The sequence below is a fragment of the Trichomonas vaginalis genome, chromosome III (genome assembly GCF_026262505.1).
Source record: "Trichomonas vaginalis G3 chromosome III, whole genome shotgun sequence".
Lineage (NCBI taxonomy): Eukaryota > Parabasalia > Trichomonadida > Trichomonadidae > Trichomonas > Trichomonas vaginalis.
This window is the reverse complement of record NC_067205.1, coordinates 12,430,223-12,455,941: the sequence shown is the minus strand read 5'-3', so window position 1 is coordinate 12,455,941 and position 25,719 is coordinate 12,430,223. Positions and strand designations below refer to the sequence as shown.

General features: G+C 32.6%; 14 protein-coding genes across 14 annotated transcripts, besides 5 other annotated features; 6 read left to right on the top strand and 8 right to left on the bottom strand.

The window, feature by feature from the left end:
• The first annotated feature begins 1,066 nt into the window (after positions 1-1,066).
• Positions 1,067-1,185: a mobile genetic element.
• Positions 1,186-1,267: 82 nt separating this feature from the next.
• On the bottom strand, positions 1,268-2,197 carry TVAGG3_0689110 (uncharacterized protein; the record flags this gene model as incomplete). Its single annotated transcript, XM_001311580.1, has 1 exon — positions 1,268-2,197. The coding sequence occupies one exon, from the start codon at positions 2,195-2,197 to the stop codon at positions 1,268-1,270; it is 930 nt and encodes a 309-aa protein (XP_001311581.1).
• A 1,182-nt stretch (positions 2,198-3,379) lies between these two features.
• TVAGG3_0689100 (SNARE complex disassembly protein family) lies at positions 3,380-4,265 on the top strand (the record flags this gene model as incomplete). The annotated part of the gene is made up of 1 exon (XM_001311581.2): positions 3,380-4,234. The coding sequence occupies one exon, from the start codon at positions 3,380-3,382 to the stop codon at positions 4,232-4,234; it is 855 nt and encodes a 284-aa protein (XP_001311582.1).
• Positions 4,266-4,702: 437 nt separating this feature from the next.
• Positions 4,703-5,850, top strand: TVAGG3_0689090 (pectin lyase-like family; the record flags this gene model as incomplete). The annotated part of the gene is made up of 1 exon (XM_001311582.2): positions 4,703-5,800. The coding sequence occupies one exon, from the start codon at positions 4,703-4,705 to the stop codon at positions 5,798-5,800; it is 1,098 nt and encodes a 365-aa protein (XP_001311583.1).
• A 697-nt stretch (positions 5,851-6,547) lies between these two features.
• TVAGG3_0689080 (uncharacterized protein) lies at positions 6,548-7,294 on the bottom strand (the record flags this gene model as incomplete). Its single annotated transcript, XM_001311583.1, has 1 exon — positions 6,548-7,294. The coding sequence occupies one exon, from the start codon at positions 7,292-7,294 to the stop codon at positions 6,548-6,550; it is 747 nt and encodes a 248-aa protein (XP_001311584.1).
• A 342-nt stretch (positions 7,295-7,636) lies between these two features.
• Positions 7,637-9,007, top strand: TVAGG3_0689070 (uncharacterized protein; the record flags this gene model as incomplete). The annotated part of the gene is made up of 1 exon (XM_001311584.1): positions 7,637-8,872. The coding sequence occupies one exon, from the start codon at positions 7,637-7,639 to the stop codon at positions 8,870-8,872; it is 1,236 nt and encodes a 411-aa protein (XP_001311585.1).
• Positions 9,008-9,124: 117 nt separating this feature from the next.
• On the top strand, positions 9,125-11,844 carry TVAGG3_0689060 (SCA1 complex scaffold protein SCAA family; the record flags this gene model as incomplete). The annotated part of the gene is made up of 1 exon (XM_001311585.1): positions 9,327-11,801. One exon carries the CDS (start codon positions 9,327-9,329, stop codon positions 11,799-11,801), a length of 2,475 nt encoding a protein of 824 aa, XP_001311586.1.
• Positions 11,845-12,232: 388 nt separating this feature from the next.
• Positions 12,233-12,490, bottom strand: TVAGG3_0689050 (Ankyrin repeat family; the record flags this gene model as incomplete). The annotated part of the gene is made up of 1 exon (XM_001311586.2): positions 12,233-12,490. The coding sequence occupies one exon, from the start codon at positions 12,488-12,490 to the stop codon at positions 12,233-12,235; it is 258 nt and encodes an 85-aa protein (XP_001311587.2).
• Positions 12,491-12,553: 63 nt separating this feature from the next.
• On the bottom strand, positions 12,554-13,882 carry TVAGG3_0689040 (protein ubiquitination; the record flags this gene model as incomplete). Its single annotated transcript, XM_001311587.1, has 1 exon — positions 12,554-13,882. The coding sequence occupies one exon, from the start codon at positions 13,880-13,882 to the stop codon at positions 12,554-12,556; it is 1,329 nt and encodes a 442-aa protein (XP_001311588.1).
• Positions 13,883-14,483: 601 nt separating this feature from the next.
• TVAGG3_0689030 (uncharacterized protein) lies at positions 14,484-15,062 on the bottom strand (the record flags this gene model as incomplete). The annotated part of the gene is made up of 1 exon (XM_001311588.1): positions 14,598-15,056. One exon carries the CDS (start codon positions 15,054-15,056, stop codon positions 14,598-14,600), a length of 459 nt encoding a protein of 152 aa, XP_001311589.1.
• Positions 15,063-15,345: 283 nt separating this feature from the next.
• On the bottom strand, positions 15,346-16,277 carry TVAGG3_0689020 (Spt20 family; the record flags this gene model as incomplete). The annotated part of the gene is made up of 1 exon (XM_001311589.1): positions 15,367-16,227. One exon carries the CDS (start codon positions 16,225-16,227, stop codon positions 15,367-15,369), a length of 861 nt encoding a protein of 286 aa, XP_001311590.1.
• A 245-nt stretch (positions 16,278-16,522) lies between these two features.
• Positions 16,523-17,378: a mobile genetic element.
• Positions 17,376-18,973: a mobile genetic element.
• Positions 18,318-18,569, top strand: TVAGG3_0689000 (uncharacterized protein; the record flags this gene model as incomplete). The annotated part of the gene is made up of 1 exon (XM_001311590.1): positions 18,318-18,569. One exon carries the CDS (start codon positions 18,318-18,320, stop codon positions 18,567-18,569), a length of 252 nt encoding a protein of 83 aa, XP_001311591.1.
• Positions 18,974-19,453: 480 nt separating the features above from the next.
• On the bottom strand, positions 19,454-21,140 carry TVAGG3_0688980 (uncharacterized protein; the record flags this gene model as incomplete). The annotated part of the gene is made up of 1 exon (XM_001311591.1): positions 19,498-21,129. One exon carries the CDS (start codon positions 21,127-21,129, stop codon positions 19,498-19,500), a length of 1,632 nt encoding a protein of 543 aa, XP_001311592.1.
• A 710-nt stretch (positions 21,141-21,850) lies between these two features.
• Positions 21,851-21,977: a mobile genetic element.
• Positions 21,978-22,096: 119 nt separating this feature from the next.
• Positions 22,097-23,347, bottom strand: TVAGG3_0688960 (C2 domain-containing protein family; the record flags this gene model as incomplete). Its single annotated transcript, XM_001311592.2, has 1 exon — positions 22,097-23,341. One exon carries the CDS (start codon positions 23,339-23,341, stop codon positions 22,097-22,099), a length of 1,245 nt encoding a protein of 414 aa, XP_001311593.1.
• Positions 23,348-24,168: 821 nt separating this feature from the next.
• TVAGG3_0688950 (clan MG aminopeptidase P-like metallopeptidase) lies at positions 24,169-25,630 on the top strand (the record flags this gene model as incomplete). Its single annotated transcript, XM_001311593.2, has 1 exon — positions 24,244-25,563. The coding sequence occupies one exon, from the start codon at positions 24,244-24,246 to the stop codon at positions 25,561-25,563; it is 1,320 nt and encodes a 439-aa protein (XP_001311594.1).
• A 43-nt stretch (positions 25,631-25,673) lies between these two features.
• Positions 25,674-25,706: a mobile genetic element.
• Positions 25,707-25,719: the final 13 nt, after the last annotated feature.

Here is a 25,719-nt window from a genome sequence, read left to right as displayed (position 1 = left end):
GTTAATTGCGATATCGTCGATCTTGTCATCAATGAACTTGTCGCTGATATTATTGACTATTTACTAGCTTGTACTTCTTCAGAAATCTTTACATGAAAAAATTTAGCATCAATCTTTGCAAACAGAAAATAAGCATGCAGAGATTAATTCAATAAGGAATTATGTAGTATAGTCGAAGTTGTTGTAAGATCGATCTGATGATACAAACTTAGAACAATCTAAATACTCGTCTGAGAGATTTGAATATATCTTACATGGTATTTGCATAACAATATTTATTTATGATGAAGATTTCTGTTTATAAATAAATGTTGAATTATCTAGAAAATTTAAGTTTTTGATGTAGTCATTGTTATTGCTGATGGTTTCGCATTGAATATAATTAAATATTATTGGAGAAACAACAATTGAGTTTAGCTTTCATATAAACAGTATTTGGATTTCTTTTGTTCGTATGACGCTTTAAAAATGCTTTTATTGCTCATTGTCTGTCGAAATTAGAGAATTCGAATATGTTTTCGGTTAAAAATGTGGATAAAATCGGTCCATCAACGATTCGTTTCCTTCTTTGATAATGGTTAAGCATTCGTACTTTCTGAAGCTGGTAATAATCATAATTTTAGTAATAATGATTTGCACTTTTTAGATTTTTTTCAGTAACTCTCTGAAAGTCATCGATCTTATTTATAAAATTAGGATTCAAAACGATTTCTCGGAAAGACAATATCGAGAATTGAAATCCATACTTTAAAAATAATGTTTATATTTAGTCACTTTTTGAAAAAGACAATTCAATCTCTCCCATTTCTATAGGGAATATCTTTTTGATATATTTTTATCGAAGTTAAATAAGCAGGCATATTTTGCAATTAATTCTAATAAATTAATATGGAAAAACTCTTCTTAATGCTGCAGTAACTCAAAATTATTGCAATCCTTTACAGGTTGAAAGATTTATATGAAACTCGATACAATGTTTTAGGTGAATAATTTACGCACTTCCGGTGTCGGAAAGATCAAAAATAAAAATCAATAAAACGATTTTTTTAGTCATAATTCAATTAAGGGTGCGCTTACCACTTTCTGACATTCTCTCAAATTTCTTGTTTAAGGTTTTATTTTCTATGCCTCTTCACACCCGTATTTCTCTTTTTGATAGAGTGTCAGAAAGTGGTAAGCGCACCCTTAAAGCAATTGAATATTTCGACTGATTTCATTGGAAATCCAATTAACTCCAATGAAATCTTTAAAATAAATTGTTTGTAACTCAACGTCTTCGACTAACATATCTTATTTTTCGTTTCTTTAAAGACAGAAATTCTCCACTAATTGTTTTATAAAAATATGTAGCAGAGCAATCGCCTGTTGTATAATGGGATAGTAATGAATCGAATGGTGAGATTGATTCAAAAGATGCTGAATTATCATTTTGTACAGTTTGAACAGTAACACCTTCGTTATCAAAGTAACAATTATCAACAGCTTGTGGTTTATTTAAAAATAAATAGGGTCCTTTGTTTCCGATGAATGAACAATTTGAATATATATCTGCATTATAGTTGAGAATTATTGTATCATCACTTCCTTTGCATTCGTTGTTTAAATAATTACATTTTGTAAAATTAAAATTAGATGTGGAAAATACTTCTGAAATAGAAGATGAATTTGATGCTGTTGTGAAATTAATATTTCCTCTTTCTGTTGGATCAATAATATAATATCTAGCATCTGAACCAATTTCATGATAAGATGTATTCATATGACTTACTTGGATATATCCTCCATAATGATAAAGAGAAGCACTTTTTCCACTGCATTGTGAAACTGAACATTCAAATGCATAACTTTTCTTTTTACTATACTGATCTGAATAAATGTAATATCCACATCCTATAGAATTAGAATTTGATGAAATAATTGATGAAAATAATAAACAAATTCGAACTAAGACGCTTTCAGAATCTTGGATACAGATTGATCCACCATCTTCTGTGGAGCTGTTATTGTAAAATGTGCATGATTCGAGTAATACTTTGTCGTTTGACCAAAGTTTAATTGCGGAGTTTTTCGAATGGAAAGAAAATACTGCATTATGAATGTAATAATTACCATCTCTACCTGCAATAGTTTGGTTACTTGTTTTATCAATAGGTACTTCTGTGCCATAATATTCGGCAAAACTCTGTTGAACCTGCATATTGATTATTGATAGGAATTATGACATTCAATTTAAATTTCAACAACGTTAAAATCTTATGAAAATTGTGAACATATGTCATATTCAAATTTTCAGATTCTAAAGAAAAAGTTGGTGGATTATTTAGGATTGAATTAACTTAAAATTTTTATAATTCATATTTGAAGTAATGAAAAAATTGCGGAAATAAAAAGATTTCTTGAAAATATTTCGTTATTGCTTAAAACTTAAAAATAAGCTAATTACGGAATAGACTTATAAATGTAACATATATTTACGATAGTTAAATTTCTAAAAATAACATATTATAAAAACAATAGTTCTAAAAAAAATAATTTTCCAATTTTGATCATGGGCATATAATATACACATATTAGTTAATTTATTGGTAAAGTATTGAAGAAAATAGAAAAGGCAATATTATTCTGTTTGCATGCACATTATTATTTTAATTACATTCGATTTTTTAACGATACTACATGTGTTTTCTGATAATAAATTGTTTGTGCGACTTGAAGCTAGTACAAAACTTTTTTCTTAATTTACTCCCAAAATGAGAACAAAGCACATCAAATCTACCAAACGTTTAAGAGTATATTATCATCATCTAACTAATATATATATATGGAAACTACAAATGAAATAAAACTAGTGAAATATTAATTTTTTTTTAATAGGTTTATCATATGTATTGCCTTTTAAATCAACATATTTATGTATGAAAATATATATTAATAAATGTTGGTTGCTTTTAATGTTTCTAAGCTTGAAATCTAAATTAAAATTCGTCAAAAAATTAAATTTAATAAATAATTGTGAAATAAATTGCATTGACTCATATATCCACCAATGAATATAGCGATTTAGTACTTCAATTAGATATGAGAAATTTTCAAAATTATTAAAAAATAAGAAGAAATATCAATTTTCTATTGAAATCTGATTTATTGAGAAAATTGGGAATTATAATCATGATTCAGAATTATAACAGATGCTAATATGTACAATTTTACTTTTATTCGATCTATTTTTTATTGGTTTGTTATTTTAAATTAAAGAATTTTTTAATTTTTCGACGGTATTCTGACATTGATATCGAGATACAATCGGTTAAAGTTAACTTAATTAGTTTTTTTATTATCGTATCGTCAAAAATTTTTCATAAAAAATTCACATTTTATAATGTCGAATCCAAAAGCAGAAGGATTAATAGCAGAAGGTCAGAAAGCACTTAAGAAGTTTTTCGGTTCAAAGAAGGACAAAGCTTACGATGCTTCTGATAAGTTTTGCCATGCTGCGCGTTTATATAAAATAGATCGTAATTTTGAAAAGGCTGGCGAGTGTTTCCTTATGGCAGCTGATGCATTACACAATGTAGGCGATGATAACTCAGCATCGAGCCATTATATCGATTCTACTCTTATGTTTTTCAAAGTTCAAGCAATGACAGCCAAAGCGCACGAAGCATTAGATAAAGCGGTTGATATTTTATGCACTCTTGACTCCCCAGCTAAATCTGCACAGTTAATTGTCAAATCATGCGAATTACTCGAAAAAGAACAAGCTTATGATTTAGCTATACAAGCATACAATAAGGCACTCGGCTTACTTACAGATATGCCAGACGTTTCAGCACTTCAGGCTTCTATTCATGAAAAGAAAGCTTATCTTTTCTGTGAAAAGAGGAATTACAACGAAGCAGCAAAGTCTTTCACAGAAGCAGCTACTCTTCGCAATCAAATCCCTCTAACACAGACTTCAGCTCAAAGTACGTTTGTTGTCGCTGAATTATGCCGTTTGGCTGCTGGAGACCTTCAAGGAGCAATTAAGGAATACGATAATATCGTTTACCAGTGTCCATCCATCAAAGTTAACTTCGAAGGAAGATATTTCAACGCAATTATGGACGCTGCTCAAAATACTCCAGAAAAATTACCGGAAGCTATCAAGGCATACAAGGATACGCACGAAAATGCTAAATGGATGGTTGATATCTTGAATTTAATTCAAAATCCAGATGAACGCGAAATGTTGTAAAAAATAAACATTGATATTAATACTGTCATCAAATCAAATACATTTTTACTTTTTCTTCCTTAGTAAACTATGTTTTTTCTAAGATTTCGAATATTTATTCCAATTTTGAGTTAATTTGATTAACCGCGATATATGTATTCATCGTTTTATCTTATAAGAATGCATTAGCCAAGGATATTGAACTCCAATTCCATTAAAACAAAATTTGAATAAATCAATCTTTCTGCCAACATTCTCTGAAATTAGTGAAATTGCATACCCATATCTAAAATAAACAAAGATATCTAACTATAGAGTGAATGACTAATCCAATTTTTCGAAATTGATTTCATAAATTTTCATTTGTTAATTGATTGATATTCATATAAGTTTTGTAATTATATTTCTGTTTTTCAAACTTCCAAAAGTATTTAATATGATGAAATTTGGTCACGTAAAGCTAAAATACGGTTTTGACATCACCCTTCAATGATTTCCTTATTCTTTTGCGGAGTTAGTTGCAGAGATTCGACCAATCTTTATGCATCTCAACAAGGCACAGGTGATTGTTTCACATCAGAGTGTTCTTTTAACGAAGCGATGTTGACACTTCGCTGTGCAGATGTAATTCATTTAAAGGACAAAATAGTATATCCACCATCATATCCGTCAGAATTTTCCGATTTAATTGAGAACGCCGCTCAATCAAATGTCACACTTATGGCACGTGAAGAAGGAACTGTAATTGATGGCAGCTTTTTAACAGGCGGTGTTATGTATTATCTTGAAAACCAACGCCGTTTCACATGGTGCAAGATGGTTGGTTTTACATTCCGTAATTTCCAGAAATTGATTATGTCTCGTCAACACACATGGTCTGTTTATCCAATGATGATTTTCCAAGATTGCACATTCGAAGATTCAACAGCAGACTTATTCTCATGCTCTGGCGGTGTTTGGGTTTTCATAAACTGCAATTTCAAGAATCTTAAGGGCAAACCATTCAAGGCTCTCTCAGAAGCTCAAGTAGAATTTATTGACTGCCAATTCGAAAATACTTCTTCAATCTTCGGCTACGGTGCTGATATGATGTTCAGAAATTGCATTTTCAAGGACAGTATCGGCCAGCGTGGTGGCTCAATCTATGCTTCTAAGTCCACACTCTACGTTAATAAATGCAAATTCATCAATACTCGTGCTGCTTTATACGGTGGCGCAATTTACATCAGAGATTCAAGAGAAGTCTACGAAAGTGAGATCTCTAACTCTTGCTTCCTCAATACACAAGCTAAAAATGGTACTGCGATATACGGATATCTCTCATTTTTGACAGTCCACGATAACGTGTTCTCTTCACAAAACGACAGACAACAGACAGTCTTCAACTTCGGAGAAGAAGTTAAAATGAGCAATAACAACTTCGGAGGTGACGCAGAAGCGTGCATTCGCAAACACGAGCCTCTGAACGAGCCAGACCTTTACTACCCATGCGATACTTACCAGAACCACCAGTTCGATGACGCCCATGGAAACTTCTTCATGGACTTCTCGAACCAGGACGATCCTCTCGAAGAAATTATTAACTAAACTTGATATTCTCATTTTGTTCAAGTACATCATTTTAAAGATACATTATATGATTAATTATTTTATAATTTTTTTTCAATCTTTCAAATAAAATGTTAATCTAACATTTCTTTTTCAATAAAAGATGAAGCCAAATAGAGTGCTGATGATGTGCTAATAAATGCTTGTTTGAAAGGAATTTTTTTTAATGGGAAATTGATTTCCCTGCTAGATATCAACTACAGCATTATTCGTATGAAACAACACTCAGAAATACGTATTGAAAAAAATCAATCAGTCAGCAGCTCTTTTTAGCACAGACATTAATCAGGTAGAAATGGGAATTATTACATTCATGATGCAGTATTTTCGATTCTTTTCTAGCACATTATACACCAGGTGGTTGCTCTGCAACATATTTTTATAATAAAAATATAAATAACATCAAAAACATTGTTAACAATGCTTCTAAAACTTCATATGTTGCAGTAAATATCTCTGTATTAATACATTCAATGCACAAGTCTTATATCAAACTTTCCAAATGCATCACTTTTGCTACAGATGTCTATTCATTATAGATCCACTTTAATTTCATGGTAAATTAGAGATACTCATAAGTAATCATACTGAAAATAAGTAAGTTAAATAAAAATTAGGTGGGTGCTTCAAAAGATTCTTATAAATATTCTTAAGACTAATTTTATTTTCAATTATAAAGTTAACAAACAGACAATCCATAAAATAATCAATAATATGGCAAAAGATTCATTGCGGAAGTGTAATATTTTGAGATAGAAGTAAGTTATGATGAGAAAGATTAATCACGTCTTCTGATGTGAGATTAGGAGTAACTGAGTTATTCTTCTTCTTATCATCTTCAATTATATCAAGAATGATCTTTGTCCATACTTTAAAATCTTCCTGAGAGATTGTTTTTCTTTTTGTTTCTAAAATTGATACTTTGTATTGTAATTCTTGCTGAATAAATGAGTAAGTGATAATAGAAGCTGATATTCCTTTGACTAATTTCGGAATTTTATATTTTTCTTCTTCTGATGCATTTTTCATATTTGTAAACTCTGTAAAACTAATATCATCGCTATTTTTGCTAGTGTCTGTTAATGAAATCGTGTTAAAAACGTAAATTGATTTTGGAGAAATTGTATCTATTAAAAGCTGAGCTAATTCTTGATGACATACAGCATAATTTGAAAAGTTGACTAATGTAATATCGCCAATTTTAAAAACTTCATTCCTAAATGAACGTAAAAACATCAATTTTGGTTCTATTCCATTAGCATATTCAATAGGATTTGATATATCACTAATATCGGCTAAGAAAAATCCAATTGGATTTAACTCATTTGTAATTGCTGAAAATAATGCCGAAGACTCTGTTGAAACAGCGCAAAGGCATATACTACTTTTACAGTCTTTTCCTATATACTTAATACTTTCAAAACTATGATCTTCGCTTGATATGTCTACGGCAGTAAATACTGATGAACTCATTCCTTGAACAAATGATTTTGACAAAGTGATTAGTTTTACAATACATCTTCTAATAAGTTATATCGATGTTAGTAATTGATCCGAATTTGAGTTTTCATTACAAATTTTATTATTCTTCAACATTATATGAATGAGAAGATTAAAATGAATTAAATATGAAGTGTTAAGTTTATTAAGCTCATTGTAAGGTCTCAATCAGTATAATTTGTCCAAGAATATTTCTTATCTTTATATAAAATAGCATAAATCAATTTTGTTGGGACCAATTTAACATAACCATTGCATTAACTATCTTTTTTATTCATGTAAAGAAAGTGCCCGTTTACAAATTTTTAGAATTTGATGAGAAACTCACAACACCGCTGTCGTCAGTTTCCTCCTCAAGTATCTAAAGAGGAGCTTCTTCAACGAACACGTCAAACACTAACAGAGAAAGGTGTTGACTATGTTTCTCAATCTAAATACGTTGTTAAAATTGCAGAAGAAGTTGTTGGCTTTGATGAACCTATTTTCTCATCAATTCAACCAGAAATTAAAATTCGCGACTCAAATGCATGGAATCAAGCATATTCGATCATTATGACCTTTTTACAAGAAAATGGCATGGAACAAACAATCAATGCAATAGATATCGAATTACAAGGACAACAAATACCAGATGGAGATCCAAATACAAAAGCAGAAGATTTTCTTAAACCATTATTAAAGATCTCTAACCAATTAAAGCGCAAAACATTTTCTGCAAGAGTTGCAGAGTTTACAGGAAAATATTCACAGCGTCGTGCTGCTAAGAAATCAGGTGCTACTCAAAATATTCAGAATGAACAAACATATCAGCCCCCACAAACACAAAAGAGACCAACTTCAAAAGCCCCAGCTCAAACAAAACCAGAACCATCTAGAACTCAGCCAGTTTCCAACAAACCAGCTCCAGAGCCAGTTAGAACTTCACAGCCACAACCAGCTCCTACAAGACGCGAAGCACCGCAGCAGCAGCAACAGAGAAAGGTAGAAGAACAGCCAGCAAGGCAGTCATTCTTAAATCAGAATTCCAAACCACAGCCAGCTACTCAGAAACGCGAAGATACTACAAATAACAGACTAGCTACACAACCACAACCAGCACCAGCCAAAAGAAATCCAAGTCCTCCAATGTCCCCGAAGATTGCAGATCAGAAGAAGAAAAGTCCATGGGATGCTGTTCCAATGGCCGAGCCACCTACACAGCATGCCAACTCGATGATGGATGATCTCGAGGAAGAGGAAGAAGAGGAAGATATCCCAATAGTTCCGAAACAATTACCTGTAATTAAAAGAAATCAGCCTCCTCAAAAGAAATCTACATTTGATAGTGTATCATTTAGTGACAGATCTGATTCAGGAGCTCCTCCTTCACCACCATCAAAGAATACAAAGCCACAAGCAGCTAAAAGTGGTTGGGATGCTCCTGCATTTGAAGAAGTCGAAGATGTTGTTTCAGATGTAGTAGATGGTGAAGAAATAGACATCGATGATGGAAATAATCAGGAAGAAGAGGATCTTGAATTTGGTGAAGAAGATTTTGACTTTGAAATTTAATAAAATGTTTCTCGTATTTATATTTTATTTTAGTATATGCAAAACGATTTTTAAAACAAGTTAAATCTATTCCTCAATCTAACTATAGATATTTTCAGAATAAAAAAAAAACTCATCATAAGTTTAATGTATCCATAAACAATATTCCAAAAATAAGGACCTTAACATGTGGAGATTCTAAATTGTTCATTATTACGGCTTGAATTTTTGGCAGAATAACGAAAAATGAAGGATAAAAAAAGGAGTGATTCAATTTTGACTTTATCCCACTCGTCTGATCGTCAAATTTGGAGTGATTTTAGATAACAGGATCCAGAACATCATCTTTGTTTTTTTCTTGAATTGTTTGAATTTTTTTTGTAAACTCAAAAATTCAAAGAGATTTTTGCAATTAATAACTAACATATTTTCCTTATATCATATGGAATCCAATTTTTGTAAAATTTCTTCATTAATGCAGGAAGATGCGAAAAACCTGGGATTAGATTACTCAGGTTGTAATGTTGTCTTCCTTGCAGATCAAAATACATCATTTACTAAGGATTATAAGCCCACTGTTTCTAATTTTCCGGCTATTTCTCCATTGCCAATTCCGTCAGAATTTCCTTCTTATCCAGATTACGAGATTGGAGCGAGAAACTGGGCTAAAGAGATCAAAAAGGCAAGAAACAATCATTTTATACTACCACTTCCTACATCTTTGTTCTATTCACGACCTCCGGTACGACTTCCTAGGGAAATAAGTCAATCATACAAGTTTACTTCCAAGAAAAACCCAAAACTACTCTTATCAAAACAGAATTTAGATGAAATCTTTACTACATGCATAACTGAAAAATTAATATTACCAGATCGAGAATTTAAAACGCCATTACCAAAATCTCATCAAACTCCAACTATAGGAGACTATATTACAGCAGAACCTCCTTGGAATACAATATGTTATCCGCAAGAACCAAAACCAACAATGTTCAAAACATTCGAGGATTACAAAAACGCATTGACAAACTGGACAAACTATCTCAAGAAAATGAAACTACCTACACATCCTAAAGACTTAAACTTCGAAACTCCAAATTCATTAGATTATAAAGAAATTATTCAGCCACAACGTCAATCTCTTCAATGTCCAGATTGTGAATTCAAACCACAGACTATACGCGTTATTCGTGAGACAATTAAATCACTCAGAGAAGCATATACAAATAAATTTGCCATTTGCCCAGAATATCATACAGACAATTGGCGTAGAGTATTCAATTATACAAAGAAGAATTGTATTCCGTCACAAATTGATGAATTAATCTTCTTATTAGAGAAATGGAAAGATTATGTTTTAGAAATCATCAATTTTGGACCGACAGGTGCCACATTTAAACCGACACCGACAGACTATATAGAGCAAGGGCAAACATATCAAGGCGATCAATCGATGACGAAAGAAGAAATAATTCATTCAATAATTTTATCGGATTACTCGCTGAAATCCATCAGAATTACAACGGAGAAGAATATAAAACTCTTTGATTTCATGTATTTCCCCGTTCTCCTTAAGATTTGCGAAGATTGTACTTCAACTGTCGTTGCTTCCAAAATTTTATATTTTACAGACGCTTTTCTTACTTCCATGGCTTCAGAGAATTATTTTGACCTACTATTGTCCAATCCTTCCTTCTTAAAAGTTTTATGTAATTTTATTGGAAGGTTTAACTTCATTCCCCGTGTATCTCCCATCTGTTATTCACTTCCTTTATACGTGGAATCGAAATTTGCGCGTTCTTACCAAATGATTGTCACTTCCGCCCTATTATACACGATTCACGAGTACGTAAACGAGCAGAATGAAGTTATTTCACAAATAATAACTCATCAGTTTTACGATACAGCCAGAGAAATAAGATACGATCAATCTGCCATTATAAATGCTTTCAAAAAGAGCAAAGAAGAGCGTGCACGAGCCATGGACATCATTATCCTTTGTTTAACGATACCGTACAGGCCATTTCAAGTTGCAATTTTCAGTCCAGCGCCGATTATTGTATTTTCCATGTTACTTGAGAGCGAATTGGACGACAACGAAGAGTATGTGAACCGAATCATGAATATGTTCATATATAGCGATGCGTTGAGAGGCTTATCTCAGGAACTTTTGCAATTTGATTTATTTATGGTGTCAAAGAACCCAAAATTGCTTGTTCCATTAGTCAGATTCTGCTTAAAGTACCTTTACCAGCTGAATTACCCCGTTATAACCAATTCCCAGCTTCAATCTATGATCAAATGTTTCAGTTCTGCAATGGAACCAACATGTTACGTGATATTGCATGACTTAGTACCAATATTCCTCAAAGACAGTCTCTTTTTAGAGCGGAATGACGAGGAATTCAAGAAAAGTCGTACAACAATCATGCAACAAATTGTTTCCATAGTTTGCCAATCCGATGTTTCGATAAGTAACTGCTTATTCGATTCCCTGGCACTTCTTCTTTTCGAGGGAACCACTTTTGCGCCTTCAAACCAGTTCTGGATGGTGTTTCTCGCTGGTTTAGTAAGAGAAGATAATTCTTGTAAATCATGTTGGCACTTTTTGACAAAAATTTTTCTTTTGAATATGACAAGTTTGTTACCTGAGTTCTTCCAGAACCAGATGACATCAATATTCAAGAGTAGACCATACGAATACTGCGTTGAAGTACTTAAATTCATTTCTGCTGTTTCTAATTGCGCGAGTGCCAATGTTTTGGAGAAATGGCTGATGATAAGTGAAAATAACATTCGCAGCGCATTCCAGCAGATTTACGATATTGTTCAGAAGGAGAAATTCAACGCAAGTGGACTTTCCGCTTATTCCAAAATCATAACTTCTACTGCAGGAAAAGGACTGATCGAAATTGTTTGTGGAGATCAGTTCAGTTTCCTAACAGATTAAGTATATATTTTTTATTTTTATTTGTATTGTTTTATTTCTAAAGTATTCATTTTTATAAAAAGCAAACATTTAAGATCGATGAAAAAATGATCGTTTTTAAAAAACCGCCGTTTGAGAGGAAAATTGAGAGCCCCGATGTATACTTTTTGACATTGTCAAAAACTTTGAAAGGACCAAAAAAAATTTTAGTGTCAGAAAGTTTACAAACTGCAGTTTTTAATTTCCGCAATTTTTTTGGCGATCTTACTATTTGCATTTTTTAAATTTTGATGCAAAATGAAGGGAAGTTCATCCTTATATTTGATGCATCTCTTTTCTTCTAAACTAAACACAATCTAATTTTCTTCCATAGTATGCATTCATTAAAATTCATCGATGAAAATATCAGTAAATGAAAGAGAAGTTCGATTGTTTCTTATGTATAAAAATTATTATTCTGCACCATGTGAAATAAGAAGTTCAACTGTTTCTTTATTTTTATTCATTGCTGCAATATGAAGAGCGGTTCTACCATATTGATCTATTTCACTAATATTTGCACCATGTGAAATAAGAAGTTCGACTGTTTCTTTACCATTATTATTCATTGCTGCAAGGTGAAGAGCGGTTCGACCATATTGATCTATTTCATTAATATTTGCACCATGTGAAATAAGGAATTCGGCTATTTCTTTACCTTTATTATTCATTGCTGCAAGGTGAAGAGCAGTAAATGAAAGAGAAGTTCGATTGTTTCTTATGTATAAAAATTATTATTCTGCACCATGTGAAATAAGAAGTTCAACTGTTTCTTTATTTTTATTCATTGCTGCAATATGAAGAGCGGTTCTACCATATTGATCTATTTCATTAATATTTGCACCATGTGAAATAAGAAGTTCGACTATTTCTTTTCTACTATTCTTTAATGCTGCACAATGAAGAGCGGTTTGAAAAGATTTATTTGTTTCATTAATATTTGCACCATGTGAAATAAGAAGTTCGACTATTTCTTTTCTACTATTCTTTAATGCTGCATAATTAAGAGCGGTGTCTCCATTTTGATCTTTTTCATTGATATTTGCACCATGTGAAAGAAGAAGTTCTGTAATTTCTTTGTTATTATAAAATGCTGCAATAATAAGAGCAGTTTGTCCATATTCATTATTTTTATTGATATTTACACCAATTGAAATGAAATAAGCGCAAAGGGGTAATATGCAAAAACTTGCTGAATAAACAAAGCATTTGTTAAAATCATTAGTTTGATCATAATAAACTAAGAGTGCATCAAGATTATTATAAGTTCTACACTGATCTAAATCGATGTTTATTTTGTATTCATTCATCAAGAACGTAACAAAATCAATGTTGTGAGAAATAATTGCATATCGCATGCATTCTTTATTTGGTTTTTGATGTTTCAAACATTCACTCATGATCTCTTGATTTCCTCCTAAAAATGAAAATTCTAGACATGTTTCAGTTATTTCTGAGTTAAATTTTGTTCTTAAAAACTTGAAACAATCAACAGCCCCGTGGTAACAACATAATTCAAGTAATGAATATCCTTTTTTAGAAAATGGATATACTGTATTAGAAAATGGATATAATCTGCATGCAAGTCTTTTATTTTTATCAAATCCATCTCTTTCAGTGAATGAAATGAAATTTTCTAAGTCATTATACATAATTGCTCTGTAAATTGTATTTTCTGAATGAATTTCGAGGTTTTCTGGTGTATTTTTTTCAAATTTGCCTAATATAATTTCATATTCTTTGTAAAACAGGAATTTCGGGATGAAATCGATAGGGCCGAGTTCTGTTACCTTATAATCATCAGATATTAGTTTGGCAAGATATAAATATGACTTTGTATAGCGATTATTATACGGAATGATATTCAAAATGTCTTTCATTATCATTTGGGGAGGAAATTTATTTGAGTCAATCAATTCTGTTTTGATTATTTTGTAAATTGATTTTAATTCTTCTTCTTTTTCCATTTTAAGCTGATACAACGCATTATATGAATCGATATAATATTTACAGATACTTCGCAATTCACTGTATTTGTTTGGGTGAATGTCTTGATTAGACATGAAAAAATATAAAAGTCGTATATCTATATTTTATTATATAAAAATCTTAAAAATTCATCTAGAGAAAAGGAGGCTATGCTATACTTGTGGAAAATAATAACCACAAAGATTTTGGATTAAGTCTATAGGTATAAAATGACACAATGACAATAGTAAAGTCGAAAACAATAATGTGTTCATCAATAAACTTATATTGTCGGCTTAACTTCCGTATTTATGTCAATTATGTAATATTCCTTAAAAAGTATCTCAAAAATGAATTAGAATCGCTGTGAGTGATTTACATAAAAGTACTTTTACTTATCCACTAGCACCTGAATGACCTAAGAACTTAGGATTATCTGAATTATAAGTATTAGATATGGTTTTGTTCCACATATAACAAATATTCTACTAAAAGCTTCTATGTTGAATCATAGAAACAATTTGCATATTCTATACTACAACATATAAATCAAATTTGGTTTTCATTAAAGGATTTCGATTGTGTATCACAAACTTTAACGTATTCATTTGACGTATTTCGATTGCGTAAAATATATGTTTAATATGCCAAATGAATATGTTAAAGTCTGTGATAAAAAATAATTTTTTTAAATCTAGAATAAATAAGTTTTTAATTTTAACATCTGAGGTTGAAATTAAAGTTGAAGAGCATATACACATAAAAACAAGCTGGAGAAAGTAGAAGAAAACGATTTTCTTCGTTTCTAACTTACTTTTGTAATCCTTTAGCATCTTCTGCCTTCCATTCAGCAACTCTAGCTTGGAATTGCTTAGATGCAAGTGATTCAGAAATGTCTAATAATCTTTCCATGTAATCATCAACGCTACCAATGTCAGAATCATTCTTTGGAAGACCAGCTGATCCACACTCTTTGGTTATTGTATCTATTGTTAACTTCATGTTGTTTTCTTCGAGAAACTGAAGAACAAGTTGGTAAACTATATTCCATGCTTGATTTTTATAATCTGTATGATGTGTATTTGGCTGCAATGTAAAGAATTTAGGATCTTTCATTCCTACAACGAGATTTGCAGCTTCAAGATAATATTGCGCTTTGTAATGGTTATCAGCGCCATTATCGTTCATATATTTAGTTGTTTTATCTTTTAATTCCTGCTGTGATAGCCTCTTTGGAAATCTACGAGCTGGTGGTATCTTTGCGCTCATTTTTCGATAATTTTTTTTATAAACGTCAGATGTTTTGATAAGAATAATCGTTCATCAAAAAATAACTAAAGAAATATAACAACAACACAATAAAATTTATTTTTCAAGCACAAACATTGCATTTATTGTTAAATTATTTGAATTTTTTGAGCAAATTTATGAATTTATTAAGCTTTTATATGGAACATTTTATCAATGTGAGGAAATTTATTGGAATTTGTTCATAAAAATTTGATATTAAATGAGAAATTTTAAAAAATCAAATAAATATCGAAAAATTATATTTATTACACAACATCATAAATACATATTACTTCGGCGGCAATGGCTGATTAGTATTAGTGAAAATGGAGAAAATAGTAGGCGGGAAGTAGATTGGCTGAGGATTCTTCTTCAGTTTGATCGTAGAAATCGGTTTCTTAGGTGTAGAACTTGGCTGTGACTGTATAATTGGCTGCTGGTTGAAAGATGATGAATTTTCTTTCTTATCTGGTCCAGAATCCCACATTTTGATACGATCATCGAGAACACAATTAATTCTGGCGACATCAGGTGAAGGATCAAGTGTCAAATCTGGATTTGCGACTAATAAAATATTTTTCTGCGCTTCGAGATGTTCTTCTTCAGAAAGAGCCTTAGCTCCAAAGGAAAGAATAACATCTTGACCTATTGTAAGTGGATATGTATATGTTCTTTGAGGTTCAAAGCGATAATCTGTAATTCTGACTATTATTGAGCCATCTGTCCATTGTATTTTGCCGAATGTATTAAAAAGTTGAAGCAACTCCTCAGATATGCATCCTGTTTCCGAGCATCGTATTAATTCACGTGATTTTGTATTATATTGGAAAGTTCTAGGATTAGAGCCATCTCCAAGTGCTAAAGTAAACACTTTGGGATGAAACTCAAAATTAAATGATACATTAAAGTCTTCAAATAATTTATTTGGCAAATTTAACATATCAAAACGATCATCATGAAAAATTGAGATGAGAAAACCTAAGTTTTTCGAATGCCCTTGCTGTAAATTTCTTTGCATTTGTGTTTTGTGCCTTTGTACACCTAATAACAAAGATTGGAGCGTTTGAGAATAAAAATTCTCTTCTATTCCTGGCAAGTTGTTTCTGTTTTCGTGGATGAAAGAGTTTTGCGTAGCTTCATCATCTTTCATTGGCGAAAGAAAGAAATGGAATCTTTTTCCCTCCATCACTACTAAACGACGATTATTTTGTAAATTATTGCGGGAAAAAATTGGATGAAATTATTTGGGTTGGCAAACATCGTAATAGAAAATGCAAGGAATCTATTTTTATTTTGATTCATTTAATTTCATATCTAATCCGATTGAATAACATCATTATTTAGCTTCTCAAACCACAGAACATTTATCAATATAATTTCCAAATCATTCATATATCACTTATAAACAAATGTGCATCAATATTTTTGGAATTCAATTATCTTAAGGGTGCGCCCGGGAGGATCATGTAAACTTCAGAATTTAGAACCTTAATTTTTAAGCAATAACTTGGTACCTAAATAGGTAGGAAAACTCTAAAAATATCAAAAAATACAACTTGGCTCCATAATAATCCTGTCATGGTGGCTGTTTGTATCCCCTAGTATTTTCCTCTTGAATCTCTTTTTCTGTCGAAATTAAATTCAAATCTCAGAAGTAGAAGTGAATAATCGACTTATTACTGCTATTATACGAATAAATAAATTCATTATATTATTTTTATTTACATAATATCTGTTTGAAGTCCATAATTCTATAAATTTTTCTTCAAAAACATTACAATCTTGATAGTTTTGATACTGTTTAATAGGTTTTTGGCACCTTATTTAGTATTTACTACGTATAGAGTCGATCTGAACTTAATTTTCGGAAATTTAAAATATTTATTATAAGTAAAATCTGATTTGAAATTTATGTTTAACTACTCATATCTTGCATTATCCTGAGTAGCTTTTGTAAAAATTCATCAAAAAAGATTTTAACGTGCTTTAATTTTTATTTTTTAAAATAATGCATATTATTATATAACTAGCATATTTACAAATTTTAGTGCTTTCAAAAATTTAATCCTCCTCCTCTCAAATAAACGTACATCCGGGTGGCCTGTTTTTTGCAAAAAATAAAATTTCATTTTTTATGCTTAAAAAGTCAGAATTTTTATTTGCTTCTGGGATATATGATGGCTATATCAGATGCCCATTCTTTTTGATACTCAACATTAAACATAAAACTTAGCCGTTAAGGCTCTTCTGAAAATATTTTTTTTCGAAAAATTTGCGAAAAAAATCAAAAAATTTAAATATAGATCCGTATTTTTCCCAAGTGAGCGGGGTATCTCCAATCCCAGCCCTATCGTCCTCCCAGTGTCAGTTTTCAATATAAAATCCAAATTTTTTTTGAAAATAAAAATTTCGAGAAATTTTTCTGATTTTTTTTCTTTGATTTCAATAATTCAAAATAAATTTGGGAGTAAAAAGACACTATTTAATGAAATTCATATGAGTGAATGTGGATAAATACTCTCAAAACATACAATTTATCTATTTTTTCTTTATATTATCAACTAATTAGTGATAATTTTTTTTGAATCAGATTTTTTTTTCATTAAAAACATAATATATAACACAACAATGATGCACACATACGTATCTACACATCAAAATATAAAGCTTGTTTTGGTCTGGGCATCCCAACCCAAAATTCTTTAAAAATTGAATAAAATTGAATACTTGGGGCTGGGATACCCATCCCAAAACCGAATTGAATTTTTTGAATTAAAGAATATATTTATGTATTTATAATATACATGTGATGTCTATAAAAAATACTAAATTCTAAAAAAAATTCAATTTATTCAAAACGTATACTAAGTGATCACTTCATTAGTAGGATCAGCAATCCTACTAAATGGTGAGAACGCCACTAACTAAAAAGGGAGTCCTTGGAGCTCTTGATCTCTTGTCAGTAGAGTTCATAATGAGGCATGGCATCTACTGATTAGAGATCAGAGCAATCCTACCTTACCTTCAGGAGCTACAAAGCTCCTAATCGTTACGAGAGGGAGCCTTGGAGCTCCTGAAGCTCATCAGCAGAGGCTATTTACCATTTGGGCCTCTTCTGATGAAAGATGCGAAACACGTCTACGAACCAGGAGCTTCAAAGCTTCTAATCCTTACTAAAGGGAGCTTTGGAGCTCCTGAGTCTCCATCAACAGAGTCCCAGATGGTAAATGTCCTTTGCTGATGAAAGATGCGAAGCACATCTACGAACCAGGAGCTCCAAAGCTCCTATTCCTTACGAAAGGGAGCTTTGGAGCTCCTGAAACTCCTTTTACTATAAAATATGAAAGTTTTCTTCTGAGGTTCTCATCAAATCTAAGACTTCAGAAGAAAGCTGTCCTATCAATGTATACTTACACTCTCATGGACTACAAGTGTACAATTTTAAGGCAGAGATTATCCGAGGCCTCTCATCAAATGAGGGACCTCGGATAATCTCTACCTTAAGTAGTCAAATAACTTTTCTCACTATTTAGGAACAAAAGAACAAGAGTTGGAGTACTTTAAGGCAAGATTCTTCCGAAATCTCTCATCGAATGAGAGACTTCGGAAGGACCTTGCCAAATCCTTGAACGCCAATATCCTTGGAACTGAGCTAGAACCAGGGAGAAGTAGCATACTATAGAGCACGATGGTAATCTCGGAAATGCTTATATCGCCCCAAGCACAATATTTAAGAAGTCTAACTCATATATACAAGAAGTCAGGCTGAATAGATATTGTGCATATGGTTTGCAGAACTCTCATGATATTTAAAATTCATGTTATCCCAAAAAGGTGACACTTTGGGTGTATCGTCCATCCCAGGGATGCAAAAATCACATCACCTTGGATCTATAATTTAAAAATCCCCGAATCTGCAGGGATTTTAAAAAATTCTTTTTAGTAAAACTTAAGGATATTGTATCAGATATATTGGTATGGGCAAATTCAATTTTAATCCAATATTCATCGAGATATTAAGTTAACGAAGCATTCAAAATTGAGAGGGTAATCCTCCTCCTCTCAAATAAACGTACATGCGGGTGCACCCTTAACCATTTCTCTTGCAATTTACATTTGTAACCTATTAATCCCCAATGCAATAATGTGACTAGTGTTATTTTTGTCTTATGATATGGTATGTTCAACATTTTGATAGGATTTTAAAAAATTCATCGGATGTTATATATTCCATCGTAATCAAGATATTTCATTGTCGCGAAGCTCACACATATTTATCTCACTTAGAATGATAGCTTCATTTTGATTTAAAAATTGCATTTTTAATGACAAATGTTTAGAAACACATATTTTATATACCAATCATATGCATTTACATAAAAATCTTTAAAATTTTTTAAATAAAATATCTATTTATCTATTATCTAATAGGAATTAAAATACCGAACAGTTCTAAAGCACAAATACTGAATTCGTACTGGTTGGTCATTGACTTTGTCGTATTATTCTCAATCATCGTCCATCTAAAGTAAGAATAAGGTTTTGTCTTCTTCATATCGAAGTAAACGAGAGGTGTGGCCATGTTCATCTTATTTGTCTTTTGTTCGTTGACTTTGAACCACGTTTCATTGTCATTTGATCCTTCAACCTTCCAAACTCTTGGCTGGTGGCTATTTCTATTCCTCGCGCATGAGCCAAGTGTATAGCCAGTCATTTCGAGTCGGTGGTTGTTAAATTTGACGGTTAACCAAGCATCTTTCTTTTGGAAGCCGTTTCCGCTGTAAGTATCCCACCATGATGAGAACAGATCATTGAAATTAAATATCTGAAGGATTCTGTTGCATTTGTTGCCTCCTCCTGTAACATAAATTAATGTCTTCCAAGAATCAGGGTATTGGAGCTTCAAATATGTTACAACACCAACAAGTTCATTCGGATACTCATCAACGATTGTACCAATTACGTTTGTTTGGTATTCGAGTATTTTTGTTCCGGCTGGATATTTCGGCTGCGCTGCTGCAGCTTGTTGAGCTTGTAACTGTTGCTGTTGTGCGGCTTCGGCTTCGGCAGCTTCTTGCTGGGACTGAATAATTTGAGATAATGTAGGAGTTTGCAATTGCTGAGTCTGCTGCGGCATGTATTGGAACTGCTGTTGTTGGGCTGGCGGTTGTTGTTGCTGAGAACTGTGGCTTTGGTTATCTTGGGAAGATATATCGTCATTCTGATTGGATTGCTGCGAACTGGCTTGATTGGGTTCTACTGCCTCTTCCTCAGGGTTTGCTTCTTCATTTTGTTCTGCATTTTCTTCTTCTTCAGTACAAAGTGGAAGAATAAGACGTTTAGTAAGAGAATTCCATAACTGAGGATCAATATAATCGTAGCTTATATCGGGAATGACTACCTCCGACATTTGTTTGGAAGTTAATTTCTCAAAAGGCCTTGTATTGTATAAAGAACGAAATTCTGGACCTCTTATTAGGACTAAATTGTGTATCCATTCGATAACAGGTCCTTCGTTGGTTTGGTTGAAATTATCGGAGTTTAGAATTTCTTGTAAAATATGAAGTGGAAGTTTTGACATTGGAGCTGTATTCGAGAAGTAACTCCAGTTTTTGGCAAGGTAGTCTATAAGATTTGAGTAATTACATTTATATTCGTCGTATATTTCTAAAATTTTACATAAATTTTCGTTATTTACTTGGATTTTTTGATTTTCTATAGCACTATTTGCTAAGCTTGGAATCTCAAGTTCGTCTGCAATAATTTTGAAAAAGAAAGAGTTCTCGAAAGTGATATGAATAAGTTTTCCCGAAATTAGTTGCATAAACAATGGAAAATAATGATGTGGATCTTTTGTTGAGTTAATTCTGTACTCTTTGATTCTATTGTCTTGCCTATAGATTTTTTGGATTAGTCCAGAAACAATTAAAACTTGCTGTAGATAGCATTCATACCTTTTATCATCAATCAAGAATGCAAAGTCATGCGGGAATGTGTTTAGATTTGTATTCTCAAGATTAAATGATACACGTGCAATTGGCTGGAAATCCATTTTAAAAAAAATTAATGATTAAAATCAATAAAGGATTCATATTTTGTCTTGGTTGTGTTTTTACACTCCTAAACCAAGATTTCCTTATTCTTGGTTTTCATATTCGGCCAAATAGCAACCTATCGTCAACTGCAATTTCAATGTCATTGGATGTACTCCATTTCATAGTGCAACAAGCAAAAATAATTTAAACCCTTATATAGTCCTTTTTGTATTAAACAATTATTCCTTAGATATTGTTATTTTCACTAATGATGTAGGTGTGCAAAATAAAATTGCTTTACTTGAACGAATAAAACAAGTGATCAAGTAAACTATACGTAAAGTTTACAAATTCATGTATTAATTAGTACAATATGCCTTGAATACATTCTATCCATTTGATGGAATAACATAATACCATTGAAGTAGAACAATTTTAACGAAATAGAATGAATTAAAATGAAAAGTAATAGGACTTGAAATAGTACACTTCCTACTGCATGACATACTCACATTACTTGGTATGCTCTCAATTTACAAGAAACCAAATTTTAGGTGCCCTAAAGTCAAATAATTGAGAGTAGGTCAAGTGATTCTAATAAGTATTGCCTATCAAAAGTATTATCGAAATATGAGGAAGCAACATTTACTCAAGAAGATTAAAATGGCTCATTTGAAACTGAATGGCAAATGACAGATCTATCAAATTTTCAATAATTTACATTGAAATGTAGCGAGTTTAAGGCTGCACTTACGCCAATCTGACTTTAATTCAAATTTTTGACAACTGGCGTGAAGCGTTATTGAAAATTAACCTTAAACATCTGAATTGAAAGTTATGTCATATGGGCGTAAGTGTACCCTTAATGCCAATCATCGAAGTATAAAGGATATCAAGTAAATAGTGTCTATATAATTGATTAACCTAGTTTATAAAAAAAATTAATATTAATTCAAATAAAAACCAAAAAGTAAAAAGAGTTATTTATTCAGTCTGTTGTTGTTGTGGCTGCTGTTGTTGCTGCTGAGCCAACTGCTTATCGAGATCCCTATTTTCCTTAACAAGTTTATTATAGATTTCCTTCAATTTGTCGACAGAAAGTTTTGTCAGATCAGATTCATCTTTATCTGCCTCGCGCTGCTTCTTCTGCTGCTTGAGAGTCTCAGAGTTATCAGTCAATCCTTGGTATTTCTCGAGTAGTTTTCCGTATATCTTTTGAGCTCTCTTTGATACTTGTTTGATGACGTTTTCGAGTTCTTCCTTTCCTTGCTGTTCTTCCTGTTCCTCCTCTTCATTCTGCTGGTTCTCTTCTTCCTCGTTTTGTTGTACTTCCTCTTCTTCTTCGTTTGGAAGTCCTTCTTCTTGGATTTCTTCTTCTTCCTCGGCCTGCTTCTGTAATTCGGCTTGCTTTCGCTGTATTGTTGGAGATTGGATGATTTTAAGGACGGCTCGTGGTGGAATGACTAGTCCTGGCTTGCCATTCTTGATGGCAAGATATTTCTGGTGGTAAAGGTCAATACGCTCCTTTAGTTTGACTATCTTTTGATCGTCTGTTTGATTTTCTGCTGATTCTTCCTCTTCTTCTGGTTTAGATTCGGCTTTTTCATCTTCTGGCTTTTCTTCTGTTTTCTCCTCTTCTTTAGGAGCTTCTTCTGTAGTAGTATTCTGTTCTTTGTTTTCGGCTGGCTCTTCGGCTGCTTTTTCTTCTTGATTTTGTTCTGGATTTGGCTGAGCTTCTTCTGGTTGCTTTTCAGCTTCTTGCTGCTCCTCCTCTGGCTTCGTTTCTTCCTCTGCAGGTGTATTCTCTGTTTCGGCTGGTGTTTCGTCAACTTTTTCTTCGGTTTCTGATTTCTTTGTTTGAATTGTTAATGATAAACGGATCTGGCCGGCATTAATAACACTAAGCGGTCCAGTTGAATCTAATTCGAACCAATCGGTGATTTCGTAATCTTGCTTGAATGAATCTAATCTTATTTTTACGAAGCCAAGGACATCATCCTTTCCAGCATCTTCGTCAAGAACTTGGATGCTTAAAGCATCTGTTTCCTGATTATCAATAGGAATAATGAATTCTTCGTTCCAAACTGGATTTAAATTTTTTTCTATAACTTTCGTTTTGAATTTCTGTTCTTTGTCGACGATTGATATTTCGCAGTATGGATCTGAGCTAAGTCCAATGTCCGCGGCACGAAGCTCCTTAGCCTCAATAACTTTAAGCTTTAGCTCCATTTTTTGAAAAAAAAATTTCACTATGATTAGGTTTGTAAAATATGGAACGATAGAAAATATATTTATAATGACATAAAAATAATAAAGAAAATAAGCATATCTTAAAGTATAATTACGGAAAAACTCATTAGAAATCGAATTTGATCTAAGAAATTTTAAGAAAATTCTAAATTAGGCATATATCATATTGATTCTTTAATAAAGGTGTTTTTGGCTCTTTGTAATTCAGATTCTATCCCAGCAACTAATGGAAAATCATATATTCATGCAAGATTGATTAAATGCTGATTGGCTATTCTCTTATACATATGTATGAGAGTAAAATGTCAATCATATGTATAACCATGGTAGTTAATGCATTCACTCATATAGGAATTCATATAAATTAAACTTCAACATAGTGATTTAAACAATGAACGCACATCAACTTTACTGCACAATAATATGATTATGCCTTGGTAGTCAGTTGCATACAATTGTCATAAAATTTCCTTATAAAAGTCTTATTTTCTAAATTCTTTGGGATCAGATATATGGTATGGATGCCTTAGATCAATATGATGCTTGTGAAGTTTGCTGTTGATGTTGATTGCACAAATGTGAAATCATATTGCAAAAGATCTTTCTCAATTTTTTTGAGAGTGATCAACATGACAGAGTTGGACTCGATTCTAGATTTACTACAAGTATTAAAATACGACGCTTCACGCCGATCATTGAAAGGGAAAAACTTTCGATGCCGCTGGCATTCAAAATTACAGAAAAACAATAAATGTGAACTGACAGATTTCATAAACATAGAATGAATATAGCTATTATATGTTACAATTATTTGAGGTGGAGAAGGAGATCAAAAGTGATACATTCAATTTATAAGTGATCGGTCAGTGACAAAATTTGTGATGTCAGGTGACGAATTCCGCCTTCATCGCAAGAACCTTATCGAAGTGTTCAAGCAAAACTCAATAGATCATGGCATTATTGTATTCAAAGGTGCCGAATTGCGCTTAGAACCATTTGCAGGCAGTGATTATCATTTTTATCAAGAAGGCATGTTCTATTGGATGTCAGGATGGGAGAAACCCGATGCTGCCATCTCAATTGACATTGCTACCGGACAATCAACACTTTATATTGAGAAATATGGTGACAGATACGAAATCTGGACAGGACCAATCCCAACACCAGAATCCATCAAGGAAGTTACAGGTGTAGACAATGTCAAGTTCATTGACGACCTCAAACATGACATTCAAGGCAAAGATGTCTATGGAGCCTTAGATCAGATCAAAATGCACGATCAGACAGCATTACCATCAGCTGCTGGCATCGCAAGAAGGGCCAAGACACCATACGAGATCGAACAGATCAAGAAAGCCGCAGAATTAACTTCAGAAGCCATAATCCACGTAATGAAGAATATCAAGCCAGGATGGAGCGAGCAACAAGTAGATGCCGAATTTACTTACTACGGCTTCAAGAACGGCGCCAGAGAGAAAAGTTTTCTTACAATCGCCGCATCCGGCCAAGATGCTGTTTATCTCCACAACAGCGCTAACGAAGGTGTCTGCAAGGACGGCGACCTTCTTCTTCTCGACTGCGGATTCTTCTGGAACCACTATGCCGGTGATATTACAAGAACATTCCCAGTTAATGGCAAATTCTCAGTAATTCAGCGCAATGTATACTCAATATTACTCGAGAAGCAGATCGAGCTCTGCAATATGATCAAGCCAGGCCTTACTTTCGCTGAAATGAACAAAACAATGTTCAAATACATGTATCAGTGCTTGGAAGCCATCGGATTGATCAAGAAAGAGATGACAGTTGACGAGAAGAACCAGAACGAGATCGCAAGAGTCTTCACTCCCCACAGTTTGACTCATCACGTCGGATGCAACGTTCACGACGTAAACTACGAAAAATCTGACTTGATAAAGGACACAAACGATGAAGCCAGGACTTGCAGACCAGGAAACATCGTAACAATCGAGCCAGGACTCTACTTCCACAAGACAAGGATACAGAAGATCATGGCTGAGAAATCTGCACCGTACTACGAATTCGTCGACTGGGACTGGGCTTTGAAACTCGCTGACGAAGTCGGAGGAATCAGAATCGAAGACGATATGTTGGTAACTGAGACAGGAAACCAGAGACTCAGCCCTTGCCCGAAGTCTTGCGACGAAATCGAACAGATAATGGCTTCAAGAGTACTTTGAAAAAAATGATTTTTTTTTTAACAAAATGTTGAATAAAAAACTCAAAAAAACTAATAATAAAGAATAAGATTTTTATCAATATGTTATTACCATTTGTCTTTGGAGTTCACTTCAGGGTGCACTTACCACTTTCTGACATTCTCTCAATTTTTTTGA